The sequence below is a fragment of the Oncorhynchus mykiss genome, chromosome 5, assembly GCF_057628025.1.
Source record: "Oncorhynchus mykiss isolate SJ-2025 chromosome 5, ASM5762802v1, whole genome shotgun sequence".
NCBI lineage: Eukaryota > Metazoa > Chordata > Actinopteri > Salmoniformes > Salmonidae > Oncorhynchus > Oncorhynchus mykiss.
Window position 1 is genome coordinate 13,418,758 of NC_143026.1, and position 21,537 is coordinate 13,440,294.

At 43.9% G+C, this 21,537-nt stretch overlaps 1 protein-coding gene across 1 annotated transcript; it reads right to left on the minus strand.

Moving 5' to 3' along the window:
• Window positions 1–9,848: 9,848 nt before the first annotated feature.
• On the minus strand, window positions 9,849–13,505 carry ier5l (immediate early response 5 like). Its single transcript, XM_021601733.3, has one exon. It carries the CDS (start codon window positions 11,996–11,998, stop codon window positions 11,078–11,080), a length of 921 nt encoding a protein of 306 aa, XP_021457408.1. The 5' UTR covers window positions 11,999–13,505; the 3' UTR covers window positions 9,849–11,077.
• Window positions 13,506–21,537: the final 8,032 nt, after the last annotated feature.

Genomic DNA, 21,537 nt, shown 5'->3' on the forward strand with positions numbered 1-21,537 from the left:
AGATATATGAATGAGTGATGGTACAGAACGGCATAGGCAAGATGCTGTAGATATATTGAGTACAGTATATACATACAGTGCCTTGCGAAAGTATTCGGCCCCCTTGAACTTTGCAACCTTTTGCCACATTTCAGGCTTCAAACATAAAGATGTAAAACTGTATTTTTTTTGTGAAGAATCAACAACAAGTGGGACACAATCATGAAGTGGAACGACATTTCTTGGATATTTCAAACTTTTTTAACAAATCAAAAACTGAAAAATTGGGCGTGCAAAATTATTCAGCCCCTTTACTTTCAGTGCAGCAAACTCTCTCCAGAAGTTCAGTGAGGATCTCTGAATGATCCAATGTTGACCTAAATGACTAATGATGATAAATACAATCCACCTGTGTGTAATCAAGTCTCCGTATAAATGTACCTGCACTGTGATAGTCTCAGAGGTCCGTTAAAAGCGCAGAGAGCATCATGAAGAACAAGGAACACACCAGGCAGGTCCGAGATACTGTTGTGAAGAAGTTTAAAGCCGGATTTGGATACAAAAAGATTTCCCAAGCTTTAAACATCCCAAGGAGCACTGTGCAAGCAATAATATTGAAATGGAAGGAGTATCAGACCACTGCAAATCTACCAAGACCTGGCCGTCCCTCTAAACTTTCAGCTCATACAAGGAGAAGACTGATCAGAGATGCAGCCAAGAGGCCCATGATCACTCTGGATGAACTGCAGAGATCTACAGCTGAGGTGGGAGACTCTGTCCATAGGACAACAATCAGTCGTATATTGCACAAATCTGGCCTTTATGGAAGAGTGGCAAGAAGAAAGTCATTTCTTAAAGATATCCATAAAAAGTGTCGGTTAAAGTTTGCCACAAGCCACCTGGGAGACACACCAAACATGTGGAAGAAGGTGCTCTGGTCAGATGAAACCAAAATTGAACTTTTTGGCAACAATGCAAGACGTTATGTTTGGCGTAAAAGCAACACAGCTCATCACCCTGAACACACCATCCCCACTGTCAAACATGGTGGTGGCAGCATCATGGTTTGGGCCTGCTTTTCTTCAGCAGGGACAGGGAAGATGGTTCAAATTGATGGGAAGATGGATGGAGCCAAATACAGGACCATTCTGGAAGAAAACCTGATGGAGTCTGCAAAAGACCTGAGACTGGGACGGAGATTTGTCTTCCAACAAGACAATGATCCAAAACATAAAGCAAAATCTACAATGGAATGGTTCAAAAATAAACATATCCAGGTGTTAGAATGGCCAAGTCAAAGTCCAGACCTGAATCCAATCGAGAATCTGTGGAAAGAACTGAAAACTGCTGTTCACAAATGCTCTCCATCCAACCTCACTGAGCTCGAGCTGTTTTGCAAGGAGGACTGGGAAAAAATGTCAGTCTCTCGATGTGCAAAACTGATAGAGACATACCCCAAGCGACTTACAGCTGTAATCGCAGCAAAAGGTGGCGCTACAAAGTATTAACTTAAGGGGGCTGAATAATTTTGCACGCCCAATTTTTCAGTTTTTGATTTGTTAAAAAAGTTTGAAATATCCAATAAATGTCGTTCCACTTCATGATTGTGTCCCAATTGTTGTTGATTCTTCACAAAAAAATACAGTTTTATATCTTTATGTTTGAAGCCTGAAATGTGGCAAAAGGTCGCAAAGTTCAAGGGGGCCGAATACTTTCGCAAGGCACTGTATGAGATGAGTAATGTAGGGTATGTAAACATTATATTAAGTGGCATTGTTTAAAGAGGCTAGTTATGTATGGCAGCAGCCACTCAATGTTAGTGGTGGCTGTTTAACAGTCTGATGGCCTTGAGATAGAAGCTGTTTTTCAGTCTCTCGGTCCCTGCTTTGATGCACCTGTACTGACCTCGCCTTCTGGATGATAGGGGGGTAAACAGGCAGTGGCTCAGGTGGTTGTTGTCCTTGATGATCTTTATGGCCTTCCTGTGACATCTGGTGGTGTAGGTGTGCTGGAGGGCAGGGAGTTTGCCCCCGGTGATGCCTTGTGCAGACCTCACTACCCTCTGGAGGGCCTTACGGTTGTGGGCGGAGCAGCTGCCGTACCAGACGGGGATACAGCCCGACAGGATGCTCTCGATTCTGCATCTGTAAAAGTTTGTGAGTGCTTTTGGTGACAAGCCGAATTTCTTCAGCCTCCTGAGGTTGAAGAGGCGCTGCTGCGCCTTCTTCACCACGCTGTCTGTGTGGATGGACCAATTCAGTTTGTCTGTGATGTGTACGCCGAGGAACTTAATTTTCTACCCTCCACTACTGTCCCGTCGATGTGGATAGGGTGGTGCTCCCTCTGCTGTTTCCTGAAGTCCACGATCATCTCCGTGGTTTTGTTGATGTTGAGTGTGAGGTTATTTTCCTGACACCACACTACGAGGGCCCTCACCTCCTCCCTGTAGGCCGTCTCGTCGTTGTTGGTAATGAAGGAAGGGCTCAGAACGCACCCTTGTGGGGCCCAAGTGTTGAGGATCAGCGGGGTGGAGATGTTGTTACCTACCCTCACCACCTGGGGGTGGCCCGTCAGGAAGTCCAGTACCCAGTTGCACAGGGCGGTGTCGAGACCCAGGGTCTCGAGCTTGATGACCAGTTTGGAGGGTACTATGGTGTTAAATGCTGAGCTGTAGTCGATGAACAGCATTCTCACATAGGTATTCCTCTTGTCCAGATGGGTTAGGGCCGTGTGCAGTGTGGTTGCGATTGCATCATCTGTGGACCTATTGGGGCGGTAAGCAAATTGGAGTGGATCTAGGGTGTCAGGTAGGGTTGAGGGATATGGTCCTTGACTAGTCTCTCAAAGCACTTCATGATGACGGAAGTGAGTGCTACGGGGCGGTAGTCGTTTAGCTCAGTTACCTTAGCTTTCTTGGGAACAGGAACAATGGTGGCCCTCTTGAAGCATGTGGGAACAGCAGACTGGGATAAGGATTGATTGAATATGTCCGTAAACACACCAGCCAGCTGGTCTGCGCATGCTCTGAGGACGCGACTGGGGATGCCGTCTGGGCCTGCATCCTTGCAAGGGTTAACACATTTAAATGTTTTACTCACGTCGGCTGTAGTGAAGGAGAGTCCGCAGGTTTTGATAGCGGGCCGTGTCAGTGGCACTGTATTGTCCTCAAAGTGAGCAAAGAAGTTGTTTAGTCTGTCTGGGAGCAAGACATCCTGGTCCGCGACGGGGCTGGTTTTCTTTTTGTAATCCGTGATTAACTGTAGACCCTGCCACATACCTCTTGTGTCTGAGCCGTTGAATTGCGACTCTTACTTTGTCTCTATACTGACGCTTAGCTTTGATTGCCTTGCGGAGGGAATAGCTACACTGTTTGTATTCCGTCATGTTTCCGGTCACCTTGCCCTGGTTAAAAGCAGTGGTTCGCGCTTTCAGTTTTGCGCGAATGCTGCCATCAATCCACGGTTTCTGGTTTGGGACTGTTTTAATAGTTGCTGTGGGTACGACATCGCCAATGAACTTGCTCACCGAATCAGCGTATTCGTCAAAATTGTTGTTTGACTCAATGCGGAACATATCCCAATCCACGTGATGGAAGCAATCTTGAAGTGTGGAATCATAATGGTCGGACCAGTGTTGAACAGACCTGAGAGCGGGAGCTTCCTGTTTTAGTTTCTGTCTATAGGCTGGAAGCAACCAAATGGAGTCGTGGTCAGCTTTTCCGAAACGAGGGAGGGCCTTATATGCGTCGCGGACGTTAGAATAACAATGATCCAGGGTTTTACCAGCCCTGGTAGCACAATCGATATGCTGATATAATTTAGGGAGTCTTGTTTTCAGATTAGCCTTGTTAAAATCCCCAGCTACAATGAATATGGATATGTGGTTTCCAGTTTACATAGAATCAAATAAAGTTTGTTCAGGGCCATCGATGTGTCTGCTTGGGGGGGAATAAATGCGGCTGTGATTGTAATCGAAGATAATTCTCTTGGTAGATAATGTGGTCGACATTTGATTGTGAGGAATTCTAAGTCAGGTGAAAAGAAGGACTTGATTTCCTGTATGTTGTTATCACACCACGTCTCGTTAATCATAAGGCATACCCCCCCGCCCCTCTTCTTACCAGAAAGATGTTTGTTTCTGTCAGTACGATGCGTGAAGAAACCAGCTGGCTGTACCAACTCCAATAGCGTGTCTCGAGTGAGCCATGTTTCTGTGAAATAGCGTGTCTCGAGTGAGCCATGTTTCTGTGAAGCAAAGAACGTTACAGTCTGATGTCTCTCTGGAATGCTATCCTTGCTCGGATTTCATCAACCTTGTTGTCAAGAGACTGGACATTGGCGAGTAGTATGCTTGGGAGCCGTGCGCAATGTGCCCGTCTCCGGAGCCTTACCAGAAGACCGCTTCGTCTGCCCCTTTTACGGTGTCGTTGTATTGGATTGCCGGCTGGGATCCGATCCATTGTCCTGGGTGGTGGGCAAAACACAGGATCCGCTTCGGGAAAGTTGTATTCCTGGTCGTAATGATGGTAAGTTGACGTTGCTCTTATATCCAGTAGTTCCTCCCGACTGTATGTTATAAAACCTAAGATTACCTGGGGTACCAATGTAATAAATAATACGTAAAAAAAACAAAATACTGCATAGTAGCGCCGGACACATAAGGTGAAATCCTGTCGTCTGTGTGCTGATAGGAAGAGCTTAGTTTGTAAACCCAACCTTTTGTTTACATACACCTTAGCCAAATACATTTAAACTCAGTTTTTCACAATTCCTGACATTTAATCCTAGTAAAAATTCCCTGTTTTAGGTAAGTTTGGCTCACCACTTTATTTTAAGAATGTGAAATGTCAGAATAATAGTAGAGAATGATATATTTAAACTTGTATTTCTTTTATCACATTCCCAGTGGGTCAGAAGTTTACGTACACTAGATTAGTATTTGGTAGCATTGGCTTTAAATTGTTTACCTTGGGTCAAATGTTTCGGGTAGCCTTCCAAAAGCTTCCTACAATAAGTTGGGTACATTTTGGCCCATTCTTCCTGACAAAGCTGGTGTAACTGAGTCAGGTTTGTAGGCCTCCTTGCTCGCACATGCTTTTTCAGTTCTGCCCACAAATGTTCTATGCGATTGAGATCAGGGCCTTGTGATGGCCACTCCAATACCTTGACTTTGTTGTCCTTAAAGCCATTTTGCTACAACTTTGGAAGTATGCTTGGGGTCATTGTCCATTTGGAAGACCCATTTGCGACCAAGCTTTAACTTCCTGACTGATGTCTTGCGATGTTGCTTCAATATATCCACAACTTTCCAGCCACACAATTTTCCTGCCTCATGTAGCTATCTATTTTGTGAAGTGCACCAATCCCTCCTGCAGCAAAGCACCCCCACACACATGATGCTGTCACCCCAGTGCTTCACAGTTGGGATGGTGTTCTTCGGCTTGCAAGCCTCCCCCTTTTTCCTCCAAACATAACAATGGGCATTATGGCCAAACAGTTCAAATCAAATGTATTTATATAGCCCTTCGTACATCAGCTGATATCTCAAAGTGCTGCACAGACACCCAGCCTAAAACCCCAAACAGCAAGCAATGCAGGTGTAGAAGCACGGTGGCTAGGAAAAACTCCCCAGAAAGGCCAAAACCTAGGAAGAAACCTAGAGAGGAACCAGGCTATGTGGGGTGGCCAGTCCTCTTCTGGCTGTGCCCGCTGGAGATTATAACAGAACATGGCCAAGATGTTCAAATGTTCAGAAATGACCAGCATGGTCAAATAATAATAATCACAGGCAGAACAGTTGAAACTGGAGCAGCAGCACGGCCAGGTGGACTGGGGACAGCAAGGAGTCATCATGTCAGGTAGTCCTGAGGCATGGTCCTAGGGCTCAGGTCCTCCGAGAGAGAGAAAGAAAGAAAGAAAGAATTAGAGATTCACACAGGACACCGGATAGGACAGGATAAGTACTCCAGATATAACAAACTGACCCTATCTTCCGACACAAACTACTGCAGCATAAATACTGGAGACTGAGACATGAGGGGTCAGGAGACACTGTGGCCCCATCTGATGATACCCCCGGACAGGGCCAAACAGGAAGGATATAACCCCACCCACTTTGCCAAAGTACAGCCCCCACACCACTAGAGGGATATCTTCAACCACCAACTTACCATCCTGAGACAAGGCAGAGTATAGCCCACAACCCAAGACAGGAAGATCACATCAGTGACTCAACCCACTCAAGTGACGCACCCCTCCTAGGGACGGTATGAAAGAGCCCTAGTAAGCCAGTGACTCAGCCCCTGCAATAGGGTTAGAGGCAGAGAATCCCAGTGGAAAGAGGGGAACTGGTCAGGCAGAGACAGCAAGGGCGGTTCGTTACTCCAGAGCCTTTCCGTTCACCTTCACACTCCTGGGCCAGACTACACACAATCATATGACCCACTGAAGAGATGAGTCTTCAGTAAAGACTTAAAGGTTGAGACCGAGTTTGCATCTCTCACATGGGTAGGCAGACCATTCCATAAAAATGGAGCTCTATAGGAGAAAGCCCTGCCTCCAGCTGTTTGCTTAGAAATTCTAGGGACAATTAGGAGGCCTGCGTCTTGTGACCGTAGCGTACGTGTAGGTATGTACGGCAGGACCAAATCAGAGAGATATGTAGGAGCAAGCCCATGTAATGCTTTGCAGGTTAGCAGTAAAACCTTGAAATCAGCCCTTGCCTTGACAGGAAGCCAGTGTAGGGAGGCTAGCACTGGAGTAATATGATCAAATTTTTTGGTTCTAGTCAGGATTCTAGCAGCCGTATTTAGCACTAACTGAAGTTTATTTAGTGCTTTATCCGGGTAGCCGGAAAGTAGAGCATTGCAGGGGTCTAACCTAGAAGTGACAAAAGCATGGGATTAATAGTTCCATTTTTGTTTCATCAGACCAGAGGACATTTCTCCAAAAAGTACGATCTTTGTCCCCTTGTGCAGTTGCAAACCGTAGTCTGGCTTTTTATGGCTGTTTTGGAGCAGTGGCTTCTTCCTTGCTGAGCGGCCTTTCAGGTTATGTCGATATAGGACTTGTTTTACTGTGGATATAGATACTTTTGTACCTGTGTCATCCAGCATCTTCACAAGGTCCTTTGCTGTTGTTCTGGGATTTTTTTTGCACCAAAGTCTGTTCATCTCTAAGAGACAGAACGCGTCTCTACTTGCGTACTACTGTTTGTACAGATGAACGTGGTACCTTCAGGCGTTTGGAAATTGCTCCCAAGGATGAGCCAGACTTGTGAAGGTCTACAATTGTTTCTGAGGTCTTGGCTGATTTCTTTTGATTTTACCATGATGTCAAGCAAAGAGGCCTGGGTAGGCCTTGAAAAACATCCACAGGTACACCTCCAATTTATCAGAAGATTCTAAAACCATGACACAATTTTCTGGAATTTTCCAAGCTGTTTAAAGGCACAGTCAACTTTGTATGTAAACTTCTGACCCACTGGAATTGTGATTCAGTGAATTATTAGTGAAATAATATGTAAATAATTACTTGTATCATGCACAAAGTAGATGTCCTAACCGATTTGCTAAAACTATAGTTTGTTAACAAGACATTTGTGGAGTGGTTGAAAACGAGTTTAAATGACTCCAACCTAAGTGTGTAAACTTCCGACTTCGAGTGTATAGATCTATCAATAGATAGATCCAGACATTCATAATGTCGTAGTTAAATGTAAATGTACACTCATAGGGCTCTGTCTCTCCCTCTCTCTGCAGTGGATCCGAATTCTCCACGCAAATTCCATTCGTAATTTCTGCCTCGTCACTGTCGGTAGAGCGCGTTCCAAAAAAAAGTGGCCCCTGAAAGTGCTGCTTGCTGCTGCTTAATTAAAGGGAGGAGAGGAGACTGAGCGTATCGTTCGGAATCACCCTATATTCATCCCAGCCCCCCACCAATTTAAATGCGTAGAGTGACTGCTGTGCTGTGATCATCAACCGCTGGCGACGCAGATAAGGATGGGGACCGTGGAGGGGCTTTTAGACCATGCGCGCGGTAAAGCAACCTTCTGTCACTCCAATGGGTTAAAAGAAACTAGATGCATACTCTTGCTGATGATAGGCTATAAACTTCTCAAAACGAACGAACCCGCCTGAACAGAGGCACTTGTGTGCATGACAGGAGCAACTGCTCAAAATTTTGCCGAGGGCCAGTGCGCACTACGTACGTTACGCAGTTTTCAATGTGTTTGTTATACGGCTATTGTAGTAAAGCCAGTTGTCACTATAAATGAGTGTTGTTACAAAATTGTAACGTGAAACCACATTCTCCCGACTGCACCAGTCTTTGGAATTATTTGTGAGACCGATGCTATTCATTTCGAATCCACGCGGAGGAGCTCGCTCTACACCACTAAACGAACCATAATCCACAACATTTGTCACAGTGGGAGGAGAACGCTCTCATTTTAAAGCTTTATATAAAAAATATTTTCAAGATCGCTTTTTGGAGATGAAACCCCTCTACCACGACCAAATGATCCAAATAAGAATCGAATTAGAGAGCGAATTTAAAAAAGCACAATAAGATCTCCATTACCCGTTTGGCTAAAATGGCTACATTAATTGTTACCTATTATAAAACGCATTCTGATCTTTATTAGTCGTCGTATCCTAAAATCATGCTAAACAGTAGTCGAATCTAATAAAACTGACGCGCATAGTGATGCTTTCTACTTACGACCTACCTATACCAAATTATTATGCACAACGGCAAATTGAAAACAATGCCGGCAACCAAGACTTGAAAGAGTAGCCTAGGCTAAAGGTATAGCTGCGTTTGTGTTGGACGTAGCGCAGTAGGCTATCTCAAATTGAGAAGAGTCGAGAGGTTTCGGGTTGGAATAAAAACGAGGGAGACAGGGAGAGAGGAGGAGGGATGGGAAGCGGAATGAATGAGGAGGGATGAGGTTGGGGAGGGTGACGAGGGGAGGGTGACGAGGGGGGGGGGGGGGGGGGAAGCAGCGAAGCCGAGGTCAGCCTGAGGTGCCGCTACATAGGCTTTCTAATACCTTCATTCATTGATTTTGAAGAACACCACCAAGTGGCATATAGCGGAGATAACACGACTGCAAGTTTGGGGGGGATGCCTGGCAAAAAAGCTCAGAGCGCACAGCAAAAATCCCAGTCAGCCAGAGCGTGCACTGCAACCAAGCACACGTAGACAGTCTAGAAATTAACCACTGCCTTTTCTCAAGTGGACCAGTTTTAACACCATCTCTATTAGATACAAAATATATCCTGCATTGTTGTTACAATGCTGCACTCCACACGATTCTAACAACCAATTCGTTAAAATTGTATCAAAACTCACAGGCTAGTTTTGTTTTAGATTTACACCGTTCTTTCCCCCATTTATCAATAACCTGAATGTTAATAGCCTAGTCCAAAAAGCAGAGGCCTCGTAGACGTAGTCTTTAGACTACGAAGCTCAATAAATGAAATGTAGTAGCCCAAAATACATTATGGATGTCTTTGTGTTGATAACCAGGTTTTTCTGATCTAGTGGAAGTGTTAAATTGCTGTTGATACATCTGCATATCTATTAAGTTACCCACAGTGGTATGGAGGAGAGGAACTGAATGGTGTATGCAACACAAGAATGAAGGCCCCCAATCCTCTCTTGTAACACTGGTTGCAGAATAGGTCTACATCTCTCCCTTATTGCAGCATGTGATTGACTGTCTTAATAGGGACAGAATCCCCCAAACATCAGGTGATTATGGCTCTGACTGTAGTTTCAGGGAATAATAAACATATGAGACAAAATATGACTTCATCACAGTTTGGGCAGCATGCCATTCAAACAATAAATCAAGAAGGGAGTGGATTTGTTTTAAAATTTTTATTAAGATTATAAATTCTTAACAAATATGTTCTAAAACAGTTTTACCCGGTGATATACAATTTAATATGCACAAAAATACAAGAATAGCAACAAAATATGGAGAGGACGTGTGAAAGACATCTTTATTTCAGTACACATAGTGCTTATAATGTGTGGATGTATGGCAAAATTATGAGCTTGCCTTTTTAGAACAAAAGGTCTTAACATTTTTGAAAATAAAATTCACAAAACCAAGCCATGTTGGCATCATGAATTACTGTGAAGGCTTGATCAGTAACTTTTTGTTATAGGTTTAGGGGGAACGCTCAACAGATCGAACTGTCAAAGAAATACCTGGATTGATTCGATTACACGTGCATTCTGGGATTTGGAGGAATTAATGGTTCTGATCAGAGATGAGGTGGGAAGTTGGGTAGCCTACAACAAGTACATCAATAGAGAGAGACGCAGCAAGCTGGTTCAGAGTGAATGCACCCACGAGTTTGAGAGGGAAATTTAAGTCTGAGCCATTGCGCCTTCACCTGTCAATTTATGTGTGGTCAGAATGTGCCATGTAGTTTCCATGTAACATAGCCTACTACTGGTGTCCGACTCTTTAGAATATGAGTTTCGATATCCAAGGTTTAAATATCAACCCATAAATACAATATAGTAAACCAAGTACAACACAACAGTACTTGTGTAGCATATGGTTAACTTTTTGTTAGTTGTTTACCGTATTAAACCACTACGCACAACAAAAGCATGTTGCAAAGCCATCCATGGGCACACTTTTCTATTTAGCCTGGAGCTGAGGCTACATTAAATGCTTGCTATTCAGTCACAATACTTGTGTAGCGTCTTAAAAACGATACATTGTGTTCAAAAGTGTTCTGGAGGAGAGATCAAATCAAAACAATCCGCGAGCGAGACATTCAACCACTTTCAATGTATGCAACAATAGCTAGCAGTAGTATGCGTTGGGTTTAAGGCAACGAAATCAACTTCGTTAGATAAAAATTCACAACTACCATGTAAAAATGTGTTATGTAGACATGTTCGGTTTAAAAGGAAACGCCTGCACATCATGTGGCACAACCATATCTCCGTAAAAACGAGTTAACAAACAAAAACTGTTCAATGTTTAAATAGCATTTCTTGCAAAAATAAAGTCAATTTGATTTAGACTTTGTACAATTTCATAAAGTGTTTGATTCTAGTTGACCATGGAGTCAAAAAGCTACAATAGCTCTGGTCCATGCCCCTAGGCTCGCTAGGGCTTGTTTGCTACAGAACTGTCCGTTCAAGGCTTGCTCAAAGTCCGCCTGTCTGCTCACCAGCCCCGAAAACCCCGAGCCGAAAATCGAGATCAGATTGGAAATGTTTGACGTGTCCAAGTGTTCCGAATTTGCGTAGGAACAGTCCTCGAATTTCGCCCTTTTACATGGCGTAAAATCCGGTACTTCCTCAATATCGGATATATAATATTCAAAGTCAACCTTGCGTTTCTTGGCTGGGGACTGTGCGCCCTGGCAGCACTGTTGAAACGACGCGCAGCAGTCCTGGTGAAGGTACCCATTCTCCACAGTGGTCACTACGTGCGTGTCCAGATCGAGCACTGTCGTTTTGTTGCAGTGTAGGTTGTTGTTCACCGTGGAAAAGTCCCAATTCGATACAGGGTAAGCCTCCGCACAACAGCTCCGGTAGAACGAGGGCTCTGTCTCCTTGCAGACATCGTCGCTTTGGAGAGAGAGAGGCGCGGAGCAGGCGGATGGGGCTTGGATATGCGCTGACTGCACTGCTGTTAGGTGGCTTACTGGCAGCAGCGCACAGCAGAGACTCGCCGGTTCGCTCACCCCGTCGTTGCCGCAGCAATCCCCGCTCTGCTCCTCGCAGTCCTCGGCCAAATCCAGCGGGTTTAACTCCTGGATCTCGTTGCAGACGGTCATCACCTCCTCGTACTGCTGCATCCTGTAGATCTCCGCGTACTTCTCGTTCATGTAGACCTGTCTGGCGTTCCTCAGTACATAGGAGACCAGGAGGTTTTTGTGCAGCTTGATGCCTCCTCTCTGCGTCCTGGAGTTGTGAATCTTCCGTAAGGAAATTGAGATTAGACTTTGTGCATCCACTGCACACTCCATCGTGTTGATCATGGTGGTGATATAGTCGTTTCCGCTCCTCTCCGACTCAGAAAAGCGACTTTCTCTTAGTGGAAGTCACGATATTTCGTTCGGGGGCGAAGGCTTAAGTCAGCTCGGTAGTGAAACATTGAACACGGCTGTCCGCTTCCCTCTGTATGCGAGCAAGCAATCATTTGCTAGGGGTACTTAGCCAGAGTATATATATTTCGAGGAGGAGTCGGCCCATCTCCGCTTGCACCAATGAGGACCCGGCCTCCCTATTGATTGACATGCAAACTCCACCCATGTGTGGTGCTCAGGGCCAATCAGACAGAGGCGGTTCTTCTGTGCTATTCAAATTCCAAACTGACTACCAAACTGGAATGCTCTCATGAGACTCACTGGGCTAGAGCGCCGGGTCAAATAGTAGCCTACGTGTGTCTCTGTGACAAGCCTACATGAGAATTACAATTTTCTCATAGATTTATCTAAATATAAAAATGCCAGTAATATTTAGTACATGAATCTTCAATCATGAATTCGTTTCAGATCTTAATTATTCCACAAACAAATTATAAAGTCTAGGCAACTTAACATGAGTGTTTAGAATAATAAAATACTTCATTTCTAATCTGATTGATTAACTAATTGTTAAATGATCTGTTTTAATTTTTATTATTACTTTGTTTTTCCCTATGCATGTGATACTGCATCTCTATTATAATGTAACAATAGCAATAAGGCCCATAGCCGTGGAATATTGGCCATATATCACAAAGGAGAAGTGCCTTATTGCTATTATAAACTGGTTAGCAATGTAATTAGAGCAGTAAAAATACATTTTTTGTCATATCCGTGGTATACAGTCTGATATACCTCAGCTTTCAGCCAATCAGCATTCAGGGCTCGACCCACCCAGCTTATAATAAATAATGGTACATGCCGTTGAAATGGCTTTTATAAAATTATAATGAATATTATAATGTTGCAAGCCACCTCTGTGCATTTAAAAAAAATAACAAGCCAATAAAGATTCAGACAACTGCAGACCGACATTCAATTTCTACTTATTTATTATATTATTATTTGTGTACCATCTCAGTTTATATATTGACATGTATTAAGAATAGTTCTATCAGAGGGAAGCACAAAGTAGAGTTGTTCTATTTTATTATATTATTTTCTATACGTTTCTATTTTATAGAATGAGAATCTTTTCTCACAGTCTTCGGCTATCTTTACAGTAATAAAATATATGCAGTAAGATCTGCCTTTCTTCAATATCAAATATACAACTTTTGTTTTTACACTATCCTTACATTAGTCTTGGATGTAGTGTGACCTTAATTATCTCTGTGTCTCATGCATGTCTGGCCAATGTATCTCGTGTTAATTAAAACATGCATGTGATGTAGTACATGTCTGATTATCAAACCAGAAAGCTGTATATTATGTATTGCACCCCATTCATGTCAAACATATTTATTTTTAAAGAAATCGGATTTTCCATTGGAACAGTGGGCATTTAAAAAGGCCTACAACCCACCTGGACAATGAATAGGGTCATGACCCACATTTTTTTTGTCTAAAGGCTTTCATAGCTTATTAATAACGATATCAAACAGTGACACCTGTAACATAGTGTTACCCAATATCATAAATCAATTCAAAATGGCCCACCTTATTCACACCTCAGCCACCTTTCTCTCTCTCTCTCTCTCTCTCTCTCTCTCTCTCTCTCTCTCTCTCTCTCTCTCTCACACACACATAGCACCTCCCCCTACCCCCTAGACACACCTCACCAAGCTACCTCTTATCTCCCCCTCCCTTCCTCCCTCCCTCCCCACCTCAGCTTGGAAGTGGCGTGGAAGGGCAGAGGGAGTGATGGGGGAATCATGCAGATACAGCAGATCTATTGCAGCGCTGCCTCCGATGGTGCTGCCTGCTCGGCTCCTCCTCCTCAGACAGAGAGAGTAACGCCACTGCATCTTAACAATGCTTGAGAACCCAGGGCCTTTCTCTTCTCTTAGCTATGCATTGAGATAGGGGAGGGAGGGAAGAAATCAATAACTGCATGTGTAACTAAGACAGACTACCAAATTGGAATGGTGATAAGCCTACCAACCACAATGGGATGGGGTATATGTGGTGTGTGTGTGTGTGTGGGAGAGAGAGAGAGAGTGTGTGTGTGTGTGTGGGAGGGAGAGAGAGAGTGTGTGTGTGTGGGAGGGAGAGAGAGAGCGTATGTGTGGGGAGAGGGAGAGTGTGTGTGTGGGAGGGAGAGAGAGAGAGTGTGTGTGTGTGGGGGGGGGAGAGAGACAGTGTGTGTGGGGGGGAGAGAGAGAGAGTGTGTGTGTGTGTGTGTGTGTGTGGGAGGGAGAGAGAGAGTGTGTGTGTGTGGGAGGGAGAGAGAGAGCGTATGTGTGGGGAGAGGGAGAGTGTGTGTGTGTGGGAGGGAGAGAGAGAGAGTGTGTGTGTGTGGGGGGGGGAGAGAGAGAGACAGTGTGTGTGGGGGGGAGAGAGAGAGTGTGTGGGGAGAGCGAGAGAGCGTGTGTGTGGGGAGAGGGAGAGTGTGTGTGGGGGGGGGGAAAGAGTGTGTGTTTGTGGGAGGGAGAGAGACAGAGTGTGTGTGTGTGTGTGTGTTGGGGAGAGAGAGAGAGAGAGAGAGAGAGCGTGTGTGGGGGGGAGAGAGAGACAGCGTGTGTGTGGGGGGGAGAAAGAGCGTGTGTGGGGGGGAGACAGAGTGTGTGTGTGGGTAGGACAGAGAGAGAGAGAGAGAGCGTGTGTGTGGGGGGGAGAGAGAGAGACAGCGTGTGTGTGGGGGGGAGAGAGAGTGTGTGTGTGGGGGGAGAGAGAGACAGCGTGTGTGTGTGGGGGGAGAGAGAGTGTGTGTGGGGGGGAGAGAGAGAGACAGCGTGTGTGTGGGGGGGAGAGAGTGTGTGTGAGGGGGAGAGAGAGACAGCGTGTGTGTGTGTGTGGGGGGAGAGAGAGTGTGTGGAGGGAGAGAGAGCTTGAGTGGGGGGGAGCACGTGTGTGGGGAGAGAGAGACAGAGCGTGTGTGGGGGGGAGGGAGAGCGTGTGTGTTGGGGAGAGGGAGAGAGAGTATGTGTGTGGGGGTAGAGAGAGCATTTGTGGGGAGAGAGAGAGAGAGCGTGTGTGTGTGAGGGGGAGAGAGAGAGACAGTGTGTGGGGGGGAGAGAGAGACAGCGTGTGTGTGTGGGGGGAGAGAGAGTGTGGGGGAGAGAGAGCTTGAGTGGGGGGGAGCACGTGTGTGGGGAGAGAGAGACAGAGCGTGTGTGGGGGGAGAGAGAGAGCGTGTGTGTTGGGGGGGAGAGAGAGAGCGTGTGTGTGTGAGGGGGAGAGAGAGAGACAGTGTGTGGGGGGAGAGAGAGACAGCGTGTGTGTGTGGGGGGAGAGAGAGTGTGGGGGAAAGAGAGCTTGAGTGGGGGGGAGCACGTGTGTGGGGAGAGAGAGACAGAGCGTGTGTGGGGGGAGAGAGAGAGCGTGTGTGTTGGGGGGGAGAGAGAGAGCGCATGTGTGTGAGGGGGAGAGAGAGAGACAGTGTGTGGGGGGAGGGAAAGAGCGTGTGTGGGGGGAGAAAGAGACGGTGTGTGGGGGGGAGTGAGAGAGAGAGAGAGCGTGTGTGGAGGAGAGGGAGCGTGAGTGGGGGGCAGAGAGAGTGTGTGTGCGGGGGGAGAGAGACAGAGTGTGTGTGGGGGGGAGAGAGACAGAGTGTGTGTGGGGAGAGAGAGAGACAGTGTGTGGGGGGAGAGAGAGACAGCGTGTGTGTGTGGGGGGGAGAGAGAGAGCGTGTGTGTGTGAGGGGGAGAGAGAGAGACAGTGTGTGGGGGGAGAGAGAGACAGCGTGTGTGTGTGGGGGGAGAGAGAGTGTGGGGGAAAGAGAGCTTGAGTGGGGGGGAGCACGTGTGTGGGGAGAGAGAGACAGAGCGTGTGTGGGGGGAGAGAGAGAGCGTGTGTGTTGGGGGGGAGAGAGAGAGCGCATGTGTGTGAGGGGGAGAGAGAGAGACAGTGTGTGGGGGGAGGGAAAGAGCGTGTGTGGGGGGAGAAAGAGACGGTGTGTGGGGGGGAGTGAGAGAGAGAGAGAGCGTGTGTGGAGGAGAGGGAGCGTGAGTGGGGGGCAGAGAGAGTGTGTGTGCGGGGGGAGAGAGACAGAGTGTGTGTGGGGGGGGAGAGAGACAGAGTGTGTGTGGGGAGAGAGAGAGACAGAGTGTGTGTGTGTGGGGGGGAGAGAGAGAGACAGTGTGTGGGGGGGGAGAGGGAGACAGAGAGTTTGGGGGGAGACAGAGTGTGTTTTTTTGGGGGGTGGAAGCAGAGTGTGTGTGTGTGTGTGTGTGTGGGGGGGGGTTTGATACGGAATCCATCACAGAAAGTGTACAATTATCACACCTTGCCAACACTTCTCTACACAACACCACTACACTGACCCAATACACACACGCAGACAGACACACACATCAATGTATTTCTGGTGATTATTTGAAGTGTTGTAATAACTGATATCATAGCTTTTTGTTGGCAGTGTTGCAGCTCAATAACATGATCCTTAGGGAAAGAATCAGTAACACTTTACTTATAACAGGTATAATGGGTATAATGCACTATGATATGTTATAAGCATCTATAATGTCTTGTGACTCAGTCAAAATGGCTACTATTTAGTCAGGAGCATTATGAGATCATAAATGACATTATAAGCTCACAACAATGTTACAAAGTGTTGCCAAAGCATCTTCATCTTCAAATAATATAAATTATCAGGATTATTATACTTTTAATTTATGGTGGTTCAAGTTTATCAAGTTTATAAATTGCCTGGCTGGGCTGATGAGACAGTGGATTGCGCAGTCAGATGGAACAGAGTAAATAGGCATTTTAACGTCATAGATTTAGCCGGTGGTAACTTGTGGAATAGACACCTTGTGGAATTTGGTTTTAACCAATCAGCATTCAGGATTAGACCCACGTTGTATAAGCAGAAAAAAAACATATCCCTAGTACTCCATGTAGATCTGAAATAATTGGATCGGTGTAAGCGTTATGGATGTAGCTCCACTTTGCTCTCTGATAGGCCCGATACTATTTTGCCACGATGTTCCCACACCTATCCAATCTATAGGGGTAGTGGTCGGGCTTGTTTCTGGACATGGCCAAAGTCTATTTGCTTTAGACTTAGGCAACAAAATGTAATTACATTTTGTTACTTGTGTAATTACATTGTTACTACACAGGTATAATTAAGCAATAAGGTCGGAGGAGGTGTGGTATATGGCCAATATACCACGGCTAAGGCCTGTTCTTAGGCACGACACAACGTTGTGTTTTGTCATACCCATGATATACAGTTTGATATAACACGGCTTTCAGCCAATCAGCACTCAGGGCTCGAACCACCCAGTTTATAATAGCAACTTAATGTATAGTGTCAGATAAACAGTACCACTTTACTGTAGGTGTTCTAATAAGGCCTAATGAATGTATAGTTAGATAAACAGTACCACTTTACTGTAGGTGTTCTAATAAGGCCTAATGAATGTATAGTTAGATAAACAGTACCACTTTACTGTAGGTGTTCTAATAAGGCCTAATGAATGTATAGTTAGATAAACAGTACCACTTTACTGTAGGTGTTCTAATAAGGCCTAATGAATGTATAGTTAGATAAACAGTACCACTTTACTGTAGGTGTTCTAATAAGGCCTAATGAATGTATAGTTAGATAAACAGTACCACTTTACTGTAGGTGTTCTAATAAGGCCTAATGAATGTATAGTTAGATAAACAGTACCACTTTACTGTAGGTGTTCTAATAAGGCCTAATGAATGTATAGTTAGATAAACAGTACCACTTTACTGTAGGTGTTCTAATAAGGCCTAATGAATGTATAGTTAGATAAACAGTACCACTTTACTGTAGGTGTTCTAATAAGGCCTAATGAATGTATAGTTAGATAAACAGTACCACTTTACTGTAGGTGTTCTAATAAGGCCTAATGAATGTATAGTTAGATAAACAGTACCACTTTACTGTAGGTGTTCTAATAAGGCCTAATGAATGTATAGTTAGATAAACAGTACCACTTTACTGTAGGTGTTCTAATAAGGCCTAATGAATGTATAGTTAGATAAACAGTACTGCTTTACTGTAGGTGTTCTAATAAGGCCTAATGAATGTATATGAAAGATACCTAGTGTCATCCTTTACTGTCAAGGTTAACAGGCTACATTGATAACATACCATATTTGAAAACAACAAATAAGTAACCTGCCATATGGCTGTCAGTTATTTGGAAACATGAAGATAGTCACTGTTTTCTTGTTGCTATGAAATATTCCTTTTAAATTGCTCCAAAGTATTCCCTTCGGAAGAGTGCATGTTTTCAAATTGCACACTTCTACTTTTGCAGTGGAACTGTCAACTGTTAACACAACACCTAAACCGTTATGCCAAGAGGTCCAAACTGCTTTCCATGTTCTCTACATTTAATGTTATTAGTGCTCGACCTTCTCAGATGCCTATACGAGATAAGTTGAAAAAGTAAGTTGTTTCAGATATCTGCACCTTTCCCAAATCTATGAATTGTACTGTTGAAACTAATTGGTGGCACCCTTGAGTTTGATTATAACAACCTTGCATTCCAAATGGCACCCCTTTAACTATTAGTGCACTACTTTTTGACCAGAGCCCTATGGGCCTAGTGCACTACCCTATGGGTCCTGGTCAAAAGTAGTGCGCTAAATAGGGAATAGGGTGCCATTTGGGACATACACCTCTGCACAACAATACTGTTCTCTCCAATCCTGTCTATGTTACCTTCTATTTCTGTCTGTTCTGAATAACTCCACCGTACTATAATGCTATTTTTCTGAGGTAAATAAGACATGATTACATTTCTCTCTGAAATGTCTAAATATTTGTCAACCAACCAAGTGAGGCAAATGTTATACGTTCATTGTTCTGTTTTGTGTTTGGAACACACTAATCTGAATAATTCTGATTGCCAACCATTTCATCATCAATTCCATGGTGCTGCTCACAGGAAATGGCTCTATTTGTTTACCTATCTTCTTCTACAATTGTATTAAATATTTTTACCCCATTTGTGCAACCTTCATGCAGCCTTTTCCACTTTGGACAGCGGACTGCTTTGCGTGATGTATTGTTGTCTCTACCGTCTTGCCCTTTGTGCTGTTGTCCCTGCCCAATAATGTTTATGTCATGATTTGTGCTGCTGCCATGTTGTGTTGATACCATGTTGTTGTCATGTTGTGTTGCTACCATGCTGTGTTTTCATGTGTTGCTGCCATGCTATGTTGTTGTCTTTGGTCTCTCTTCATCTAGTGTTTTGGTGTCTCTCTTGTCATGTTTTGTCCTCAATAATATTTTTTTAAATTTTTTTTTAATTTTTATTTTTAATCCCAGCTCCTGTCCCCCAGGAAGCCTTTTGCCTTTTGGTAGACTGTCATTGTAAATAAGAATTTGAAGTAAAAAAATATATAATAAATGTCACATTTATTTCATCCAGCTCTCACTTTCTCACATCAAAATAAGACGTTCATCCATGCTTCTCAAACATCAAATTTCAATGTTGTTCAAAACGTCACATTTGTAAGTGTTTAAGGTTACGTTTAAGGCTAGTATTAAGTTCAGGAATGAACTCTGAATTCTTAAGGTTAGACATTAACTCCGAATGGTTAAGGTAAGGGATCGGCTTAAAGCATAAATATCAAAACCTTCCTGTCGCTGGATTCAAACTTGCAATCTTTGGAATCAGAGGCAGATGACTATGCTGCATATCTGTTGAACTATACATCTATTTCAGAGACATTCTAAATTATTGTGGGACTAGCTTACTATGAGTTGACTTGCCTGGGTTTAGAATGTGCAATGGAGTTTTTGACATGCTTCGATTGTTTATTGACAATACAGCAGCCATGTTTTCACACGTGTCTTTCATACATGACACCTGTCTTGCAAGAATGTAGTCTTAAAATTACTCAATGTAACGTTTTCATGCACAAATCATGCACAACTGTGCAGATAAACTGTTTGGAGGTAACATGGAGATAAATACTGTTCATTGATTTCATAATGAAATTTTATTAAATGCTTTTATATAAGATGAACTACTTATAGAATTCCTGCATATGACGCGTGAACTCAAACTCTTGCAAGTGACGCAACATGGAATATTAGTGTGATATGACGCCTCATTCGTCAAAAGCCCCAAAATTAACAGTCAGAAAACTACAAGTCCCGCTTTATGGTCGGTAAATTTTAGGAAACCTCATATGAAAGCATTGTGGGAATTGAAGTTGTGATTTGTCTTACCCTGGACACTCGCAGGCACTCCGATGGCAGGATGACTTCAAGGTAAAATATCAGGGGCGGTGCTTGGCAGATAGATGTTTTCTGAACTTAAAGGCAAAGTAATCAACTTAAATATAAATCGGCAGTTGCTGGTTCATAGTGCCGTCAGCCTCCGTTCAGTTTATTTCGGGTAATTTTGGACAGGAAACACTCCACAGGGCGAACCGTGTTTGCAGAGAAGAAGCCTATTTTCCCTCGACCTGTATCTGGTATCTGTGACTGATTTTGGATAGCTCAGATAAAAGTCACGTTATTGACCCAAGTAGAACAGTTCTTTGATTGTTTTTGGTTAGATGTAGATAGCCTTTAGCCGATGCGTCGTAGCCTATGACGATGATGTGTTGTAACCTTACGGTAAGGTTCTATCCTCTCTTTTTATCGAACAATTATTATTTTTATAGCAAGAGTCCTCTAGATAAATAAATATATGTTGTGCAATGTATATCCTCGTCTTGTGATTTCTGAATTTAAAAATCTTCAAACGAGCCCTTTTGTTAGCGTATATGAAGCGTTATGCTGGTTGATTGATAAGGCTTTGCCTTGTACAATCCCAGCTGTGACATATTCCCGATTTATCACATGCATTAATATACTTTTAATATACTACCTAGGTTTATGATTAAATAAATACCCACAACATGATCAAGGAAAAATAATAACCTTATATTGCCCCTTTTAATGGATTATGGGGAAAAATACTTTGTGTAAGGAGCTAAACTACAGCATACATAGCTTGAAAGGGGTTTATTCTTACATTATTTTAGTCCATGCAAACTCCATAAATCAACCAATAGGAACCATTAAAGGAACTACACCGACTTTAATATGTGTGCTTGGTGAAGTGGCACAGAGTCACGAATTTAATGGGCGCGTTTGAGCAGATCACTTTTGTCAAGTCGTTGACCATCGTTGGTCACTGCCTATTAAAGATGCGCTATGCAGAAATCGCTCCACCATTTCCTGGTTGCTAAAATGCTAATAGTTTGCCTAATTTTAGTTTAGTTTATGTGACAGAACAAGCAAGTATAGTGTTGAGAATCGTGTAACATCTAAACCTCTGTGAATTATATTTTCCATAACTGACAAATATTGTTGTTTAAGCTGTTTGAAACTGGTGTACAAAACCCAAAGTAAAAGACACAAAGACAAAATGTAAGAATGGGAAGCATAGAAATAATGCACA

Excerpts from the sequence above, each read along its gene's own strand:
- ier5l (XM_021601733.3), bottom strand. The coding sequence starts at position 11,998 with ATGATCAACACGATGGAGTGTGCAGTGGATGCACAAAGTCTAATCTCA.